This window comes from Carcharodon carcharias, chromosome 19 (genome assembly GCF_017639515.1).
Source record: "Carcharodon carcharias isolate sCarCar2 chromosome 19, sCarCar2.pri, whole genome shotgun sequence".
Lineage (NCBI taxonomy): Eukaryota > Metazoa > Chordata > Chondrichthyes > Lamniformes > Lamnidae > Carcharodon > Carcharodon carcharias.
Genome location: NC_054485.1, coordinates 34,169,776 through 34,188,084, shown reverse-complemented (window position 1 = coordinate 34,188,084; position 18,309 = coordinate 34,169,776). Strand labels below are relative to the sequence as shown.

The window sequence follows — 18,309 nt, the reverse complement described above, 5'->3', positions numbered from 1 at the left end:
TAGATGAGCTGAAATCTCCTCCAAGTAAACATCATGAAGACCGAAACTATTGTTTATTGTACCCACCACAAACTCCGTTCAATCATCACTGATTCCATCCCCTTCCCTCTCTATCTCTTTCCTCCTTTAAGGTACTCCTTAAAACCTACTATTGTGACCAAGCTTTTCTTCACCTGTCCTAACATCTCCTTCTTTGGCTTGGTGTCAGTTTTGTCTGATTAAGGCTGGGGCCTCAACTGTTTACAATTTATCTCAATGACTTAGACAAGGGGAATGAAAGCATGGTAGCTAAATTTGCAGAGGACACAAAGATGGGTGGGAAAGTATGTTGTGAAGAGGACATAGGGAGATTGAAGACGGTTATAGATAGGTTAAATGAGTGGGAAAAAATCTGGCAGATGGAGTATAGTATGGGGAAATGTGAAGTTGTTCACTTTGGCAGGAAGAATAAAAATGCAGCGAATAACTGCAGAATTCTGAGGGGTAGAGTGATCTAAGTATTCTAATGCATGAGCCACAAAAGGTTAGAATGCAGGTACAGCAAGTAACTAAGAAGGCAAAGAATGCTATCCTTTATTACAAGAGTAATTGAACATAAAAGTAAGGATGTTATGCTTCAATTCTACAGGGCATTGGTGAGACCACATCTCGAATACTGCGTGCAGTTTTGTTCTCCTTATTTAAGGAAGGATGTAAATGCGTTGGAGGTAGTTCAGAGGAGGTTTACTAGATTGATACCTGGAATGAGCGGGTTGTCTTATGAGGAAAGGTTGAACAGACTGGGCTTGTTTCTGCTGGAGTTCAGAGGAGTGAACGGTGACTTGATTGAAGTACATAAGATCCTGTATGGTCTCGACAAGGTAGATATGGAAGGGACGTTTCCTTTTGTGGGTCAGTTCAGAACTAGGAGGCACTGTTTTAATATTAGGTGTCACTCTTTTAGGATAAGAGATGAGGAGAATTTTTTTCTCTCAGAGGGCTGTGTGACTTTGGAACTCCCTGCCTCAGAAGGCAGTGGGGGAGAGGTCATTGAATATTTTTAAGGTGGACGTAGATGGAATCTTGTTAGGCAAGGGAATCAAAGATTGTTGGGGGTAGATGGGAATGCGGAAATCGAAACACAAGAAGATCAGCCATGATCTTATTGAATGGCAGAGAAGGCTTGAAAGGCTGAATGGCCTACTTCTACTCCTATTTGATATGTTCATATTTAAGTTCCTATGAGGTAACTTTACTACATGCTTTACTACATTACGATACACTTGAATTCAAATTTTTTTTAAGTCATGTAAGATGACCCATTGATATGGGGTAGTGTGGTATGTACTTTATTTTGTAATATAAATAAATATACATTTAGCAGGTTGATTCTGATCATAACAGCTGTTTTGTGTGTTCACCTTACAGTGAAATAAAGCAGCTTATCAATTCATAATTGACCTCATCTCTCAAAGTGTTTGGTCAGTCTGCCTTCAGCAAGATTGAAGAAGCATGTGCCTGAAATTAAATGCGGGCCCACAGACCAAAATTCATTCAGAAGTTGCTGCTTTGATGCATATACTAATTACCAAATCAAGAAATGCAAGACATTGCTAGTTAAAAACAGCTTATTAAAAACATGTTTTTTCAACATATTTGTTTAAATAGGCTACAGGAAGCATATCTGGAAATCAGTTTTGAATGGAGCTGAATTGTTGTGTTGTAATGACACATTTTCAAATTGGCCTGGGTTTATGATTATATCCTTGCTAATGTTAATGCAACTCCCTCATACTATGAGTTTGTGTATGTTTCATCTAGCACATACCTGCCACACGTCAGACATCACATTAGGTGTTACATTTCATTACAGAGGCAACATAGTCCTTGAAGATAAGATGGACAGACTTGGCCTAAACTGTAAAATTTAAAAGCATGTTCATCTAACAACAATTAAACATTGATTGGTCTGAAACCATTTTTTTTAACTTCATTCAGAGGATGTAGGAGTCAGTGGTAAGGCCAACATTCATTGCTCACCCCGAATTGCCTTTGAGAAGATTCTGGTGAGCTACCTTCTTGAGAACTGAGTGGCTTTCCAGGCCATTTCAGAAGGCAGTTAAGAGTCGACTACGTTGTTGTGGGTCTGGAATCACATATAGGCCAGATCAGGTAACGGCAGCAGATTTATTTCCCCAAACGACAATAGTGAACCAAATGGGTTTTAGGACATCCTGGTATCTTTGTGGTCACCATTGCTGATACTAACATTTTATTTTTATTAACTAACCAGCCTTCTGCATTACCAGACCAGTAATATAATCACTATGCTACCATACCCATTTTACTCTGCAACAATAGACTTTGTGTCGTAATGGAACATAGATTTACTTTGCAGTAAATCAATAAATACGAGTAAGTCAATGTATCAGCTGAATTGCCAAAATAATGCCATCTGGTTAATGTTTTTAAAGGGGAATGACCCATCCGTACTCTTAACAAGTTAACTGCTGGTACAAGAAGAAGAGTTTCAGGCGACAGTAAAAATACCTCCTTCGCAACGAAAACGTCGACGCGTTTAGAAGTTTGACCCCAGAAAGGGTTCAATTCAACCCCATAACGTAAAACACTAGAGATACAAAACGAATGGACTTGGACTGAAAGTACCCCTCCACTCCTCAGACTTCATTCTCACCTTGTGTGACATGACGGAGTAAGATATATGTTGATGAGGTTAGGTGAAGAGGGGATATGAGGAGGCTCCTGTGGGACATAAAAGCACCAGCCTGGGGCGGGGGAGGGAGGGAGGGGATGGCCTCTTTCTGTGCTGGAAATGCTTTGTAATATGACTCAATGAGTGTTATAAACAGCCTCCAATCTCCATAATACCCCCACCGGTTACTGGGTTGAGTTTGAAACGTCAGATCCTGTGTGTGGTTTTAGACCGTTGTGTAATCCAGCCCTCACTACCTCGTTGCTGATCCAAGTCCTCCACACGAACCCGGAGTTCTCCCCTGAAGCCATCTCTCAGCGAGTTTCATAAGCTAAGGTACAGAATTCATAAAACGTAAAGTGGGGGGGTAGAATCTCTACACTTAATGATCCTGTCGTTCCATTAGCGAGGAGTTTCTGAGTGAAACTTATTTTCCTTATTTATAGATGAAGGACGGTCTATACTCGAAATATTGATTAATGCCGAGTAAAACATAACGACTTGTTTTGAGCTGAGTTTTAAAACTGATTTTTTTTCTGGGGAGGGAATGCTATTTTTAAATAAAAGTCTATAAAACTGACAAACGAATTTCTGAAATGTCCCGAATTTCTGAAATGTTGTAATCTAATAATAGAAAAAACCAGTAGCCCGTGTTCTGTTTTCGGATTTGTTTTTAAGGGGTTGTTTTGTTCCAGTGCACGCCGATTCCCTACTTGTTGGAGACAGTCTGAAATTGGACACTTAAAAGTTGTCCAGCATCTGCTCAGTCGGTTCTAGCCATCGATAATATTTCTGTCAGCATCAGGTTCACATTAACAAGCGGGGAAACAGGACAAAGTTTTGCCCATTACTCAGGAAAAATGGCACCACTTGGTCAATACGATCAAAAATAACCAGTTTTCAGGGGCGCAACTCATTACAACTTTACAGAACTAAAACTGACTGTAGATCGGGTTCGTTCATTCGTTTAGTTTTTTTTCTTCTGTTGCAAAGTAACTATAAAAAGTGATCCCGACGTTCGTGTTTGATGAACAGCCCGGGCTGCGCCTTGCTGCATGTTTCTATTTCTGTCCTCGGACACATTTGTAACTAGCTGAGCAGCTGGGAGCCTCGACATGACTCGCGGATACCTTTCCAGAAATTAAATATCACTGAAATTCCGTACGCTTGTTTCACCTTCATCCAAACAGTACGAGAATTCAGTGTCCTCACCAAAAGTTGCAGGTTTAGGAGCTAGTCTAATTAACGTTCATGGTTGACAGGCACTTTAGCAGGAAGTTTAATGTTTGGGTGGGGGGGGGGGCGGGAATGATGTGAAACTTAATCTTCAATATAGAAACATTTCCGATAGAAATAAATAGGACTTAACTCTGCCGTGGATGCAAAATGGCATGAATGTATCTTTTCATCAGCCTCCAACTTTTTAAAGTCACGGAACATCTGCAGACCCCCGCCATCACAGCCTTGTGCTGTGATATTATGTCATTTTTGTTCCTGTTAACATGAATTCAACTTACACTGCTGCACTTAATTGCCGACCTTGAACTGCAGATTATGGCTTGACAGAGGTTTCATTTGGTGTTAGGATAAACCTCTTCAGGGGGAAAGTGCCACCTAACCTTGACATGTCCATCATAGAGTGATCTACGTCATGCGGTTCTCTCCAATAATGAGTTGCATTTTGTTTCCTTGTCCGTTCTATTTATTTCTATTTGACTGACAGCAATCCATTCGGTGACCGTCCTTGCTTGCATTTATTTATCGGAGGTTGACGGTCAGTTCAGACTCTGACCTGTGATATACAAATGTAATTTCGAAATAATGTTCTAAACTGAGCACAAATATAAAGACCAGCTTTTGTTAATATGCGACGGCGAAGCATGGCCAAATGTTGGTCTTTTGTTATTTATGAAGTGTGTATCAGTTATTCAAATGCGATAAAGCAACAGGTGCCTGTTTTCTGGCTGTTACACAGTTCGCTGATCTCTGAAATTGTGTTTTTTTCATTGCAACTAAACATGAAACACGCGCCCAACCCAATGGCGCTTCATGCAATTCTTCGTAAGGATCTGCCTTGTGCATTTCGCCAGTAGCACCGGAGATCTATATTCACGCATTTCGCTTGACGACATGTGAATATTTATAGATTTCGTTGGAATGAAACCCGCCCTGTTGGTATTTTTACCGTTCTATTTTAATCAAGAGCTGGGGATAGCAGCATGGTCAACTCTACAAAGGTCCGGCCACTCTTATAGACTTTATATGTCGCATAATCCTTAGAAAAAAAAACCCAAAAGAATGATCTTAGCTTTCACTTTTCCAACCCCGTTCGTAAAATTTCTTTAGACATCTGGTAAATCGTAAATTGGAATATTAAAAAAAATGTTTGTGGCGGTTTATTATGGCAATGTTCCCGCGTGTTTTATGCTTAAAGTTTCAACTTAGACATCATGACTTAATTACTATCAATACTGTATGGATGCTTTTGTAATATAATTGATCGTCGGTCGCGCGTTTGGTAGGTTTGGTTAATTCGCTCAGGCTGGGTCTATACAGCAAGTTTTAGGCGCTGAACCCAAGAATAAGATCTCTTGGAGAGGAGCTCATATTTCAGGCTTCAGGACGTTTGGTACTGCTCTCGATTACACTGCCACATTTCCAATGACTTTACAGTGATGCTAAAACTGTTGTAGGGTCATCCTTTGACTTCGGTATTCTTATGCCTTAAATGTATTATTAAAAGGAGGGGATGAGAAGGGATTCAAAATCAGAGGGAAAACGGGAGGAGTTGAATCTGTGGAGCGTTCTAGTGGTCGAACACATGAGTGGTTTTGACTGGAATGGTAATGCAATCGCAAAATCCGCCTCATGTTTACACTTGGATCTTTTGTCAATTTTGTTTGGGTTGCCATGGAATTTCGCAGAGAAAAACTATCTAATCCGTCAAAGGAAAATATATTTTTTTAAAGTATCACAGTTCAACTAATCGTCGGGGGGCGCGGGAGGCTCTAAAAGTGTCCCTGGTGGTTCATTTTTCCTCTCAGCATTAATCACGCGGCTATCAGAGGAGAAACTGCGCGGGGGGTGGGAATCTATGTGAGTTCTAGGCCACATTGACAGAGTAATTAAATGCGAGCATTGATGGCTACCTTTGCACAGTAATTCCACTGTCTTCAAATTTGGCTCACTTTTGTCACTCGATGACCTGCTGGTGAATACAGTAGTTAGATCACTGCATTTTCTCGGGCAGCTTTCATCGGGGTCAGGTGAGCACTGCTGACTGGAAAATCCGAGCTTTTTCCTATTCTGTAGCTCTCATCGATAATTTCTCGTCCAGTGATATTTTGGCAAATTACATTATTTCAAGTGAGGTACCATAAAATAAGAGCTCAAATATTAGCGCTGTCGCGTAACGCATTTATCTACAATATAACCTTGCTGTTCTCACGGGGATCTGTGCTCGGTCCCCTATTATTTGTCATTTATATAAACGACATTGATGACTATGTGGTGGGTAGGATTAGTAAGTTTGCCAATAACACAAAGATTGGCCGGGTGGTTAACAGTGAGGTTGAGTGTCTTGGGCTACAGGAAGATATAGACGGGACGGTCAAATGGGCAGATAAGTGGCAGATGGAATTTAACCCTGAAAAGTGTGAGGTGATACACTTTGGAAGGATAATTTGACAAGGAAGTATTCAATGAGTGGCATGGCACTGGGAAGTTCTGAGGAACAAAGGGACCTTGGCGTGTGTCTCCATAGATCTCTGTAGGCAGAGGGGCAGGTTAGTGGGGTGGTGACAAAGGCATATGGGACACTTGTCTTTATCAATCGAGGCATAGATTACAAAAGTAGGGAGGTCATGTTGGAGTTGTTTAGAACCTTGGTGAGGCCACAGCTGGAGTACTGTGTGCAGTTCTGGTCGCCACATTATAAGAAGGATGTGATTGCACTGGAGGAGGTGCAGAGGAGATTCACCAGGATGTTGCCTGGGATGAAACATTTAAGTTATGTAGAGAGGTTGGATAGACTTGGATTGTTTTTGTTGGAGCAGAGAAGACTGAAGGGTGACCTGATCGAGGTGTACAAGATTATGAGGGGCATGGACAGGGTGGATAGGAAGCAGCTGTTCCCCTTAGTTGAAGGGTCAGTCACAAGGGGGCATAAGTTCAAGGTGAGGGGCAGGAGGTTTAGGGGAGATGTGAGGAAAAACTTTTTTACCTAGAGGGTGGTGACGGTCTGGAAAGCACTGCCTGGGAGGGTGGAGGAGGTGGATTGCCTCACATCCTTTAAAAAGTACTTGGATGAGCACTTGGCACGTCATAACATTCAAGGCTATAGGTCAAGTGTTGGTAAATGGGATTAGGTAGGTAGGTCAGGTGTTTCTCATGTGTTGGTGCAGACTCAATAGGCCTCTGTGATTCTGTGATTAAGTTTGATTTATGTTAAAAAAAATGCTTCTGAGAAACCCTGCTCTGAAGAAGACATATGGCTCAAAACGTTAACTTTCTCTCTCCACAGATGCTGCCAGACCTGCTTAGTTTTTCCAGCATTTTCTGTTTTTATGTCTATGAGGAGGGTTCTTCCAGTTCAAAAATCTTAGCAGTCAATTCTGAATTATTATTTATTATACCAACAAAAAATAATCACGTAAAACATCAAAAAATATGTTTTTTTTAATCCAGCCAAATATTGGTAGTATACATCACCCAAAAAGTTGCAAGTCAAAGTGATTGTTGGGTGGCTTTATCATCAGGACTCACAGGTACTGGAGTACTTAATCTCAAAATAGAGATCCTTTAATAGGGGAAGCAATTGCCGAATCTGCCAAGCCCATGGCATCAACGGCCCAGCAGTGATTAAAAGAGATCTTACACACTTACGGTGAAATAATGGAATCATTTACAAATAGCTTTTTTAATACTCGTTTTTGTTAATTCATTACACATTAAATACAGATGAGGAAGACCATTTACCCCACCTTACATCATCTAAGCAGAGGGTTCCTATGGTCCTGCCATTGTGCATCCAATTGCTGCTTAAATAATTCCAGTATTTTGCTAATACTATTCCATCTAGAATTTCCATTACAAATTGTGACTATTGTTTGTTTGAAGTTTGTCCTACATTTTAGATGTGATTTAGATTGAAATAATTTTCCAGATTTAACATTTTCCATACCTCTTCCTGATTGTCTCCTTAAAGGTTCTAAAATCCAAATGCCTCTCTTCTTTCCTCATACTCAAACCTTTGACACTAAGGACCCATCTTTTGCCTTTAACACTTGAATCCAGCTGGCTCAAAGACCAGCTTGTACACAATATTTAGGATGTGGTTTACCAGGGCACTGTACAATTACAGCATAACTTCCTCTGACTTGCACTCTACTGTTTTGGCTTTGTAGTTCAGCATTCAGTTTATTCTGTTGACCATGTTTTACAGTGGTCAAGCAGTAAATCCATTATAACATGTCTTATAACATCATCCTTATTGCTTCACATTCATGGAGAATATCTGTCATTCATTTTCTTTCATTGCACAGTACTTCATGCTTTTGTAGAACAGATTTAATCTGCCATTATTCTGCTCACTTATGTATTTTGTCCAAGTCATTTTGTATTTCCAAACTATATGTGAAACGGATCCAGCTTAAATTTTATCTTTCACTACATCTGCTACGAAGAATGCATATTGGGAAATTGCACATCTGCAGCTGGTATTTTTCTTCCATGGACTTTGGATGTATTTCCTAATACATCCTAATATGCACTTGTAGTATTCTTGGTTGTTTCAACGAGAGTTCCAAAGTAGAATTTTAACTATGCCTCTGTACATATAAAGATGAGTAACTTGAGTTCTCATTTTTTCTGTGCTTGACTAAACATCTTGTGATTTTGAAATTAGCCGACACAAATGTAGCTTTTAGATAGCTCCACAATAATAATACCATGGTAAACATCCAGTTAGCAAATCAAAAAGCAAATGCGCCTTTTGTCTGTCTGCAGCAACTGAAGTAAATGCTAAATATCACAACCCAATACAAGTTGACTGTCAAGATATTTTAGATAGTTAATTGATAGTGAACAAAATGTATTATGAGAAAAGTATGAATCTTAACTCTTTTTCAGCATTTGCTGTCAAAAAGTTGTAGTCCTTTTCTTAAACATTGAAACTTGTGGAACAATAGAATTTAGCTTTAACTATTCAAGTATCCAAGTATGTAATTCCAATATTTAACTAAATTTTAGTTTTGATTAGCAAGGATTTCAATTCAGAAAAAATGCAAGATGTGATTTACTTGAAATTATTTTAAAACTTTTGTTAGAAGGGGTGGAATTGTGAAATACAGATATAATTAAAATTATTTAATTTCTACTTTTAGATTGGGTTGTGTCAGTAAAACACATAATGGCACCAAAGAAGAAAAACACCAAGAAAAACAAGACTGAAAAAAATGAATTACCAAAAATAAGCATTGCTGAAGACACAACCATTGACATTGATCAGCTGAACCACCTTAACACTCTCTATGATAGTGGATCAAATGGGTTTCGATGCACAGCCACAGAAGTCTCCAATCCAAATCATGGTGCCATCCTCTTGGAAGAAATCAGCAGGATGCGCCAGGAGAGACTCTTCTCTGATCTCACACTAGCCACTAAAAATAAATCCTTTGATGTCCATAAAGTGGTGATGGCTGCTTGTAGTGATTATTTCCGTAACATGTTGAAGAAAGATCCATCCATTCAATGCGTAGATGTTAATGATGCATCGCCTTTGGGTTTGACCACTGCCATAACTTATGCCTACACAGGATCACTCAACTTGTCTCTTTATACCATTGGATGCACAATTGCTACTGCCACCCAATTCCAAATGTCTACCTTGATCAACTTGTGCACCAACTTCCTCATTCAAGAAATTAATGTAGAAAACTGCATGTACATCTCGAACATCGCTGGGACATATGGGCTGAATCAGGTTAAAGAGTCGGCAAAGAAATTCATCCGTGAAAATTTCTTGGAGTTTTCAGAAAATGATCAATTCATGAAGCTGACTTATGATCAAATAAATGATTTGTTAATGGATGATAGCCTGCAACTACCCTCTGAGCTCACTGCATTCCAAATTGCTATGAAGTGGTTGCAATTTGACTCCAAGAGGGTGAAACATGCAGCTGATCTGTTGAGTAATATCAGATTTGGTACCATTTCAGCTCATGATCTTGTCAGTTATGTTCAACCTATCCCATGTATGATGCAAGATCCCGATTGCCATCGGCTCCTAGTCAACGCCATGAACTACCACCTCCTGCCTCATCAACAGAACTCAATGCAGTCTAGAAGAACAAAGCTCAGGGGAGGACAGAAGGTCCTGCTGACTGTAGGTGGTCGACCAGCTTTGACTGAGAAGGCTTTGAGCAGAGAAATCTTATACAGAGATCCTGAAAATGGATGGAACAAACTTGCAGAAATGCCAGCCAAAAGCTTCAATCAATGTGTAGTCGTGATGGATGGCTTTTTATATGTGGCTGGTGGCGAAGATCAGAATGATGCCCGAAACCAGGCTAAACATGCTGTCAGCAGTTTAAATAGGTAATATAAGCCAATTCTTCTGCAGGATGTGTTAGTATATAATGATTCCAAACTCAGAAAAATAAGCTCTGTGGGCTATTCAAGGATTATTTTTTATCAGGGATATATCCTAGTTTTTATAATAAAGAACTTGCATTTATTTAGTGCCTTTCATGTCCTCAGGACATCCCAAAATGCTTCATAGTCAATGTAGTACTTTTGAAGCATAGTCACTGTTGTGATATGGTCATATATTGCAGTCAGTTTTATGCACAATAAGACCCTTTCAACAGCAATGAGATAAATGATCAGATAATCTGTTATTGGTCACATCATAAAAACGTTTTAGTGTGAAAGGGTGATAAAATGTGTTCAAATACTTTCTTTTTATCTCTGAAACCTTATTTCATCTACAATTCAGACAAATGAGATCATGATCCCTTCGTTAGGAGATTTCTGGCAGTTTGTGACAATGCTTTGGTACCTGGATTTGACTGAAGACAAAAAAGATAGTACTGCTTTTCCTTGAAAACTGTTTCAAATGAAGCCAGTTCAAGGTACCTCAGTCCAGGCAGCTTGAGAGCACACCCAACAACTGAATGCTTTAATAGACAGTTAGTACATCCTTGGTTGAGGGTCCACTACTTGCGCATTGATACTCAAACTTATCTGTCTTGGTTGTGTAGCTTTCTTTGTTTCCAGTCAGACTATTCTCTCACATTCCATATAGTATCTCATAACAATTAAGAAGTATTTGGATGTGCACTTGCGATGCCATGGCATACAAGGCTATGGGCCTAGTACTGGAAAATGGGATTAGAATAGTTAGGTACTTGTTTGACTGGTGCAGACTCGATGGGCCGAAGGACTTTTTTCTGTGTAGACCTCTATGAGAGGCCAGCTGAGGGGCTGATGACATTCACAGTTGAATCTGTCATAGTTTCATAGAATTTACAGCATGGAAAGTGGCCCTTCAGCCCATCATGTCTGTGCCAGCCATCAAGCCCCTATCTACTCTAATCCCATTTTCCAGACTTGGCCTGTAGCCTTGTATGCTATGGCATTTCAAATGCTTGTCTAAATGCTTCTTAAATGTCGTGAGGGTTCCTGCCTCTACCACCCATTCAGGCAGTGAGTTCCAGATACCCCCCACCTTCTGGGTGAAAAAATTTTTCTTCAAATCCTCTCTAAACCTCCTTCCCCTTACCTTTAATCTATGCCCCCTGGTTATTGACCCCTCCACTAAAGGGAAAAATTTCTTCCTATCTATCTATGCCCCTCATAATTTTGTACACCTCAATCAGGTCCCCCCAACAGCCTTCTCTGTTTCAAGGAAAACAACCCCAGCCTATCCAATCTCTCTTCATAGCTGAAACACTCCAGGCCAGGCAACATCCTGGTGAATCCCCTCTGCACCCTCTCTAGTGCAATCACATTCTTCCTATATTGTGGCAATCCGAACTGTACACAGTACTCCAGATGTGGCCTAACTAATGTTTTATACAGTCCTATCATAACCTCCCTGCTCTTGCATTCAACCTGTGCCGATAAACTAACATCCACTTGCTTTCTGCAATTACAGATGATGCCATTATAGAATTATTCACGATACAGAGCATCCTATTTCCTAGCTAAAAAGGAAATGCAATGAGTATGGGCATAAAATTGGTGCATGTAATCTTTTTCCAAGTGGTATGTTTTTTCCATTCCTCTCCTACAGCTACTGTGGCGTATGAATCCACACATGTTGATAAATTTCCATTAACTTTTCCAAGTGACCATTCTTCATGTCAGCCTAGTCAGTGAGTGTTGCAGAAATTTGACCTTGGAGGGTATTCTATTCTGTTACCTAGTATCTAGATAGGGTCAGAAGCAGGAAATCTGACTAATTTTCCTCACTGTGGCACCAGGAGAATTGAGCCAACTGTAGACCCCAATGGGCACAAGCAGGAAACAAGTAGGCAGATTGACTGACATTACAGGAAGACAAGATAACTGGTTCTCCCAGCTAGGGGGCTCATGTGACTTGACTCCCACTTCTCCACTTTTGCTTTGACAAAGGTTGTATATTCCTTAGTCTGGATTCTTGAGAGTTTTGATGTTTCAACTATTAAGAGTTTCAAAGTCTGGTGAGCAGAAAAATCGTATCTTTTGTTAAAGATTGAAGCAGGCAATTGAGAGCAAACCCATCTGAAATCTGACCACTCTAAGTTTTAAACCACAGGCTTATAGGTTGCATTACTCACATAGTACTTTGCAAACAGGTCCTGAGGCATAGCAGGAGACATAACAAAATTCATCTGTACATGTATGCATCATTCAGACTAAGAAGAGAGACAATATATATCTAGGATAATTGAATAACCATGCTGTGCTTGTGTGAATACTGTTGAATGGGAAATATAAATAGAGTGAGTTTTTTAATGCTACTTTTAAGGACAGCCTATTTCTTAAACTGTCGTAGGACTGGAAAAATTCAGACTTGAATGAGGATTTTTATGTGATGGGCAGAATGATAGTGGAGTCTAATATTTAAACACAACTGCTGGGTTATTAAAGATGTGTTTATTGTATCAAGAGTAATTTTAAAGTCTTTTAGAAGATCCAAAAATATGGCAGTCATTGGGAGACTATTTTTTAGGCTGATCAAGATTATCCAAATATCTTAAGTTTAATAGTTGTTAATATTTTATAATGCCTTACCTAGATTTGTGTGCTTGCAAGAGATTCTCTTCCAAAATAATAAGTTTCTTTCAAATATAGCACATAGTGTGACAGTCTCTCATTACAGTTATATTAAATACAGCAGACCCCTGCTTTTGTTTGTTACTATTGAGATTGTATTTATTTTAGATTAAAAACCTGATGAACAATGAAAAAAGACAGAATTGGGATTTAGCTGTGCTTTTCATCCTAAAGCACCTCATATTGACTGAAGGAATGTCAGGCCTTCCAAGTCTTTTGAGGATTTTTGAGAAGCTGTTAAATTATTCCAAAAGTTTTTGCTGCCCCATTACAATCTACTGGGACACAGTTTTGTGCTTTTGCAAGAATTGGATTCAATCTGAGTTTTTAAATTTTTTTTATTTAAGAGATAATACAGACTGGTTTATTTTACAGCATTGTAAACTTCAACCTAATTATTCATCCATCAGTGAGAAGCAGTAGACTCCAGGGGAGCAGGAACTTTCAGCTTTGGGCTTTGATGTTTGCAATGGTTCTGTTTGCAAAACTTGAAATTGAGGAGCTGGAAACAATCATTTGTGAACTAATATAAATCTTGATTCTCAATGAAGTTGTGTTATACAGAACATTTTAGCTCTGGTTCTTAACCACTTGACTCAGTTGGTAGCAGCCCTCTGGGTCAAGAGGTCTGGGAGTTTGAACTCGACTCCTGATTTGAGCACATAATCTAGGCTTCCATTCCACTGCAGAACTGAAGGAGCACTGCAACATTGGTAGTGCCATCTTTTAGATTAGATGTTAACCTGAGACCACAGCTACCCTTTCAGGTAGATGCAGAAGAGCCCATGGCACTATTTCAAAGTGAAGGGAAGCTCTTCCTGGTCTCCTGACCAACATTTATCCCTCAACCAACATAAAAAAAGCTATCATATTGCTGTTCTTTAGATCTTGCTGTACATAATTTGTGTGCCGTGTTTCTAACAGGAGTAGCTTCACTTCAAAAGTACTTAATTGGCTGTGTTGAACTTTAGGACATCTGAGATCATAAAAGCACTATATAACACTAAGTTCTTTCTTTAGGACCTCTCCAGAGATATGACAAAGCACAGTAGAATGCAAGCTTTTTTTTAGTCACTAAAAGTGCTCACTTCAAATCATTTGAATCTCATGGTGTTTCAAAAGTAATATTTTTCAACTAGAAACCTGAGAGAAGAGGCAAGTCCACTTGGGTGAGGCATCATTAAAGTTGTAAGAATTAATAAAGTAAAAAAGAAAGACTTGCATTTATACAGCACCTTTCATGACCTTAGCATGTCCAAAAGTATTTTACAACCAACAAAGTACTTTTGTGATGTGTATTCACTGGTGTAATGTAGGAAAGGAAACATCCGGTAAATTATTAAGTGGATATTACATGTGCAACATAAAATCTCCTTGTTTTTCCTGCTGGTGTTATGCCTGGGATTACTTGATAAGAGATCATTGCTATTAGTCAACAACTCCACTGTCATTGTATAACGCAGCTACCAGAGCAGTAGAATAGATGAACCCTCGTCTTTTTCGGGTAGCAATTCTTACATAAAATGCAAATCTTATGAAATGATGAGGTTATCTCCTTGATGTGGTCTTTCTGATATCGAAAGGTATATTTTAAAAAGTGGTGTTTTTCAGATATGACCCTCGTTTCAACACTTGGTTTCACTTGGCCAGCATGCTCCAGAGGCGAACCCATTTCAGCATGTGTACTTACAATGGCCTTCTTTTTGGTATCGGAGGTCGGAATTCAGAAGGTCCCCTCGCATCCATGGAATGTTACATCCCGTCCACTAATCAGTGGCAGATGAAGGCTCGGATGGAGGTCGCGCGCTGCTGCCATGCTTCTGCACTTAGCGATGGCAAGATCCTGGTAACTGGTGGCTACATCAACAATGGCTATTCTCGCACAGTGTGTGCCTATGATCCTACAATAGACACTTGGAAAGATTATGCCAGTTTGAGTACCCCCAGAGGCTGGCACTGTGCAATCTCTTTTGGTGATTATAGCTATGTGATGGGGGGTAGTCAGCTTGGGCCACAAGGTGAGCGAGTTGATGTAATAACAGTTGAACGCTACAACGCTTACAATGGCCAATGGAGCTACATGGCTCCTCTTGTGATCGGTGTGAGCACAGCTGGTATAACAACCCTGAATGACAGAATCTATCTGGTTGGAGGTTGGAATGAAAGTGCAAAGAAATACAAGAGCTGCATCCAAGCCTACAATCCAGATCTGAATGAATGGACTGAGGAGGACGAGCTGCCAGAAGCCACAGTGGGTGTCTCGTGCTGCACCATTATGTTGCCAAATAACAAACTTCGGGAGTCCAGAGCTAGCTCTGTGGCATCTGCAGCAATCAGTATCTAATGAGCAACATATTTTAAAATTTAAAAAGAACTCTTTATATAGCCAGATTCAAAATTCAAACCCTAGTATTACTCCCCCATTCTTTCCTCACTCAATAAAGGCCTTACCACAGCATTTCACCTTGCAATATCTGGCAATATTGTTTCATGATAGAGTGAACAGGAGGTGGGTAGCTCTTGTCTCATAGCATTTTTAAGGTGGATATCTTTATGAAAATGTTTGACAAATCCTTTTTTCCAATTGTCCCCAAAACCTTAGCCTGATGTGTTGAAATACAGACTACTTGCCTTTCTCACAACAATAAAAGCTTTATCAAATATTTTCCATGAAGATAGTGCTTCTTAAACATAGGTGCAAGTCACCAAGGCACATCTATATCTTCATTCAAATAAATGAAATTGTTCAATGGATTTAATGTTCTCTAAAGCTCAGCCACCTGATGGTCACTTTCTATCAACCAAATTATATGATTCTTTTATGACTGGTATGTTGTGAAGAATGAAATCAGTTATATTTTTAAAGTTCAGATTCAGTGAAGTTACGTCAATGTTGACCAGCCCAAGAGAAGAGGAGGCAACAAAATGGAAAACGCCTTCTTTAAAAACACCAATTTTATTACATTTCCAATTCGGGAAATGAGGAAAGGATTACCCTTTGTCAACTCTCTTCTCCTTTAGTATCACCTCTTGAGATAGAGTGAATGTTGTACGCAAAAGGTGAGGGAACTGTTTTTGCTGATTAACAGTGTCTGTACCTCATCTGAAAGCAGCTTAAGTGGTTTGCTAAAGACTTGACAGAGTGCTTTAGACAACCTCACCAAAAGGAGTCACAACAAACAAAAATGGCTTTCCAAGTTCAATTTCTGTGCTCATTTTGATTGTCAGTCAACCAAAGTACAAAGTGAAAGTTCAACAAATTTAACAAACGAGTTGTCAGAATGAATTTTGAGTCTTACCAAAAGGCAAACATTAAAACAAATGGCATCAGCATTTTGGTATTAGCTGTATGAAGATGAAAGTTCAATCCTCACAGATTACTCCGGTATGATTACCAAAGCAAGAAAAGGGGAAAGTTAAAGTTATGAAGAGAACAAGTACTAAAAAAGAGATAATTTGAAGAAAGTTATAAATAAAAAAATGAGGTAGCAACAATGAGGGGATTTTGTAACTCTCATGCTTATGGAAAACAGCAAGGTGCTGCAAATAAACCCAGAAGCCAGATTAAAATTCTGTAATTAGCTTGAAAGCACTGACAAATATGAACTGGAATATGATTCATGTTGTCATTGGTGTTTTCAGTTTTAGAAATTTTCTTGCCAAATTTTGTAAGGATTTGTGTGTTTACTTTCTACCTAGCTTTTTTTAAAATTTAAAAGCTGTTGTTGAAAATCAATTCAAAGTTCTCTTGACCTGAATGGTCAATTTTTAATTGTTTTCAAAATTCAACACCTGAAACATATAGAATTTCACCCGCATTAGCTACTATATTTTGAAACTTGAAGCAATGCAAATTGGTTGAAGCTCTAGAGGTTTAGTACCTTGGCAGAACTAAAATGAAATGCAGCAATAGGATTATAGAGCAAGGTACAAGGGTAGTTCAGATAATAAATCATGAGAATGGAAACAGAGGTGGAGGAAGAAGGAGAAGCAAATGTACACTTTATTAAAAATCTTGCAGCTGTAATATGCCTGCCCAGGACTGAAAGTCACCAAGAAAAATACTTCAAGATAGTTATGTGGTGCAAGTGAGGCATGAGGCTATTGAGTGCAAACAATAGCTCATTCAAAGTAATTGCTTAAATAAGTGGTAGGAAATACCATCCTCAGGCTGCGAGTTAAAGTTTCCTAAATAGTTCACAGCTAAACTATTAGATGGAGTGTTCAGCAATAAAGGGGATACAAATCGATAACAGTCACTGTGCCCCATTGGCATCACTCCAGTTGTTGTCTTGAATTAGGAATGGTGTTAATATAAATAGTGGCCAGGGCTTAAGCAGAGATGGATTCTCTTCATGTTCCTAATGGAATAACAGTATGGAGAAATAATCTAAATTAAGTCTTTTAATGTAGCCCACTTTAAACAAGACCTGAAGAAGGTATGGCTGATGGCACAGCATATACTTTGAAACAAAACATTTTTTAATTTAACTCAAAGCTTGGAATAAAACTCAATTTCAGGTTTTATTAACTGAAATGTAATTTCCTAAACAGGATCTCAGAAGCAAAGAGATGGTCAAAATTGTGCTTGTGGCAGAAAAACTTTTCTATAGGTGTTAAGAAAAGGTGAGAGTCTTTTCGGAGATGACAGTGAAAGCAATGGAATCTTCAGTAACTTTCAGATGTTGCAGATAAAATGTTTAAGTCAATGTAAGAGAATAAAAAAGATCACTGGAAAAAGTTAAAGAAGGATAGCTTATTGGTTAAAGCTGACACCCAGTGTTGTATGTTAAAACAAATCACTTGTTGGCACTTTTAAAAAAAAAGTTACAAATATTTGAAAATAACCCAGCATTCTCTATTGTGAGCACAAAGCAAATGGTAATTAAGGAATACTATATGTATCATTGAAGCTGTATTTGGTTAATCTAACACTCACTTCTCCAACTGAGCTTGATTAGATTTTAGATAAATTACATAGTTTCCAAATTTATAAACTGGAAAGTGCCCAGAGAACATAGATTTCTCTGGAATTAAACTGGGGAGAGGCTATATAAAATGGTGAAGGTTGGGGTTGCAGGTAGAAGGTGGCAACAAAGACTGTTGGGAAGTACTCCTCTTAAATCACCAGTCTTTGACATTCAGTTGCAAACTCAACTCAATGAACCATTCTTTGCTCTGACCTTCAGGTAAGAGTCACGAGCAGGACTAAAAAAGAAATGCAAACAAGCATATTTTTAAAAAAATAGAAAAGCAGTTCAAGCAACATGGATCACAAGGGAATTGAATGATAGCTA

The 18,309-nt window shown here is 39.0% G+C and overlaps 1 protein-coding gene across 1 annotated transcript; it reads left to right on the top strand.

Annotated features, from left to right (window-relative positions):
• Window positions 1-2,936: 2,936 nt before the first annotated feature.
• On the top strand, window positions 2,937-15,675 carry LOC121291465 (kelch-like protein 31). The gene is made up of 3 exons (XM_041212681.1): window positions 2,937-3,028; window positions 9,076-10,288; window positions 14,624-15,675. Exons 2-3 carry the CDS (start codon window positions 9,102-9,104, stop codon window positions 15,354-15,356), a joined length of 1,920 nt encoding a protein of 639 aa, XP_041068615.1. The 5' UTR covers window positions 2,937-3,028; window positions 9,076-9,101; the 3' UTR covers window positions 15,357-15,675.
• The last annotated feature ends 2,634 nt before the right edge of the window (window positions 15,676-18,309 follow it).

What these genes read in the sequence shown, in the direction of transcription:
- LOC121291465 (XM_041212681.1), top strand. Translation starts at nt 9,102, where the DNA reads ATGGCACCAAAGAAGAAAAACACCAAGAAAAACAAGACTGAAAAAAAT. An exon ending in GCTGTCAGCAGTTTAAATAG is followed by an intron (nt 10,289 to 14,623) that starts GTAATATAAGCC and finishes GGTGTTTTTCAG; the next exon opens with ATATGACCCTCGTTTCAACA.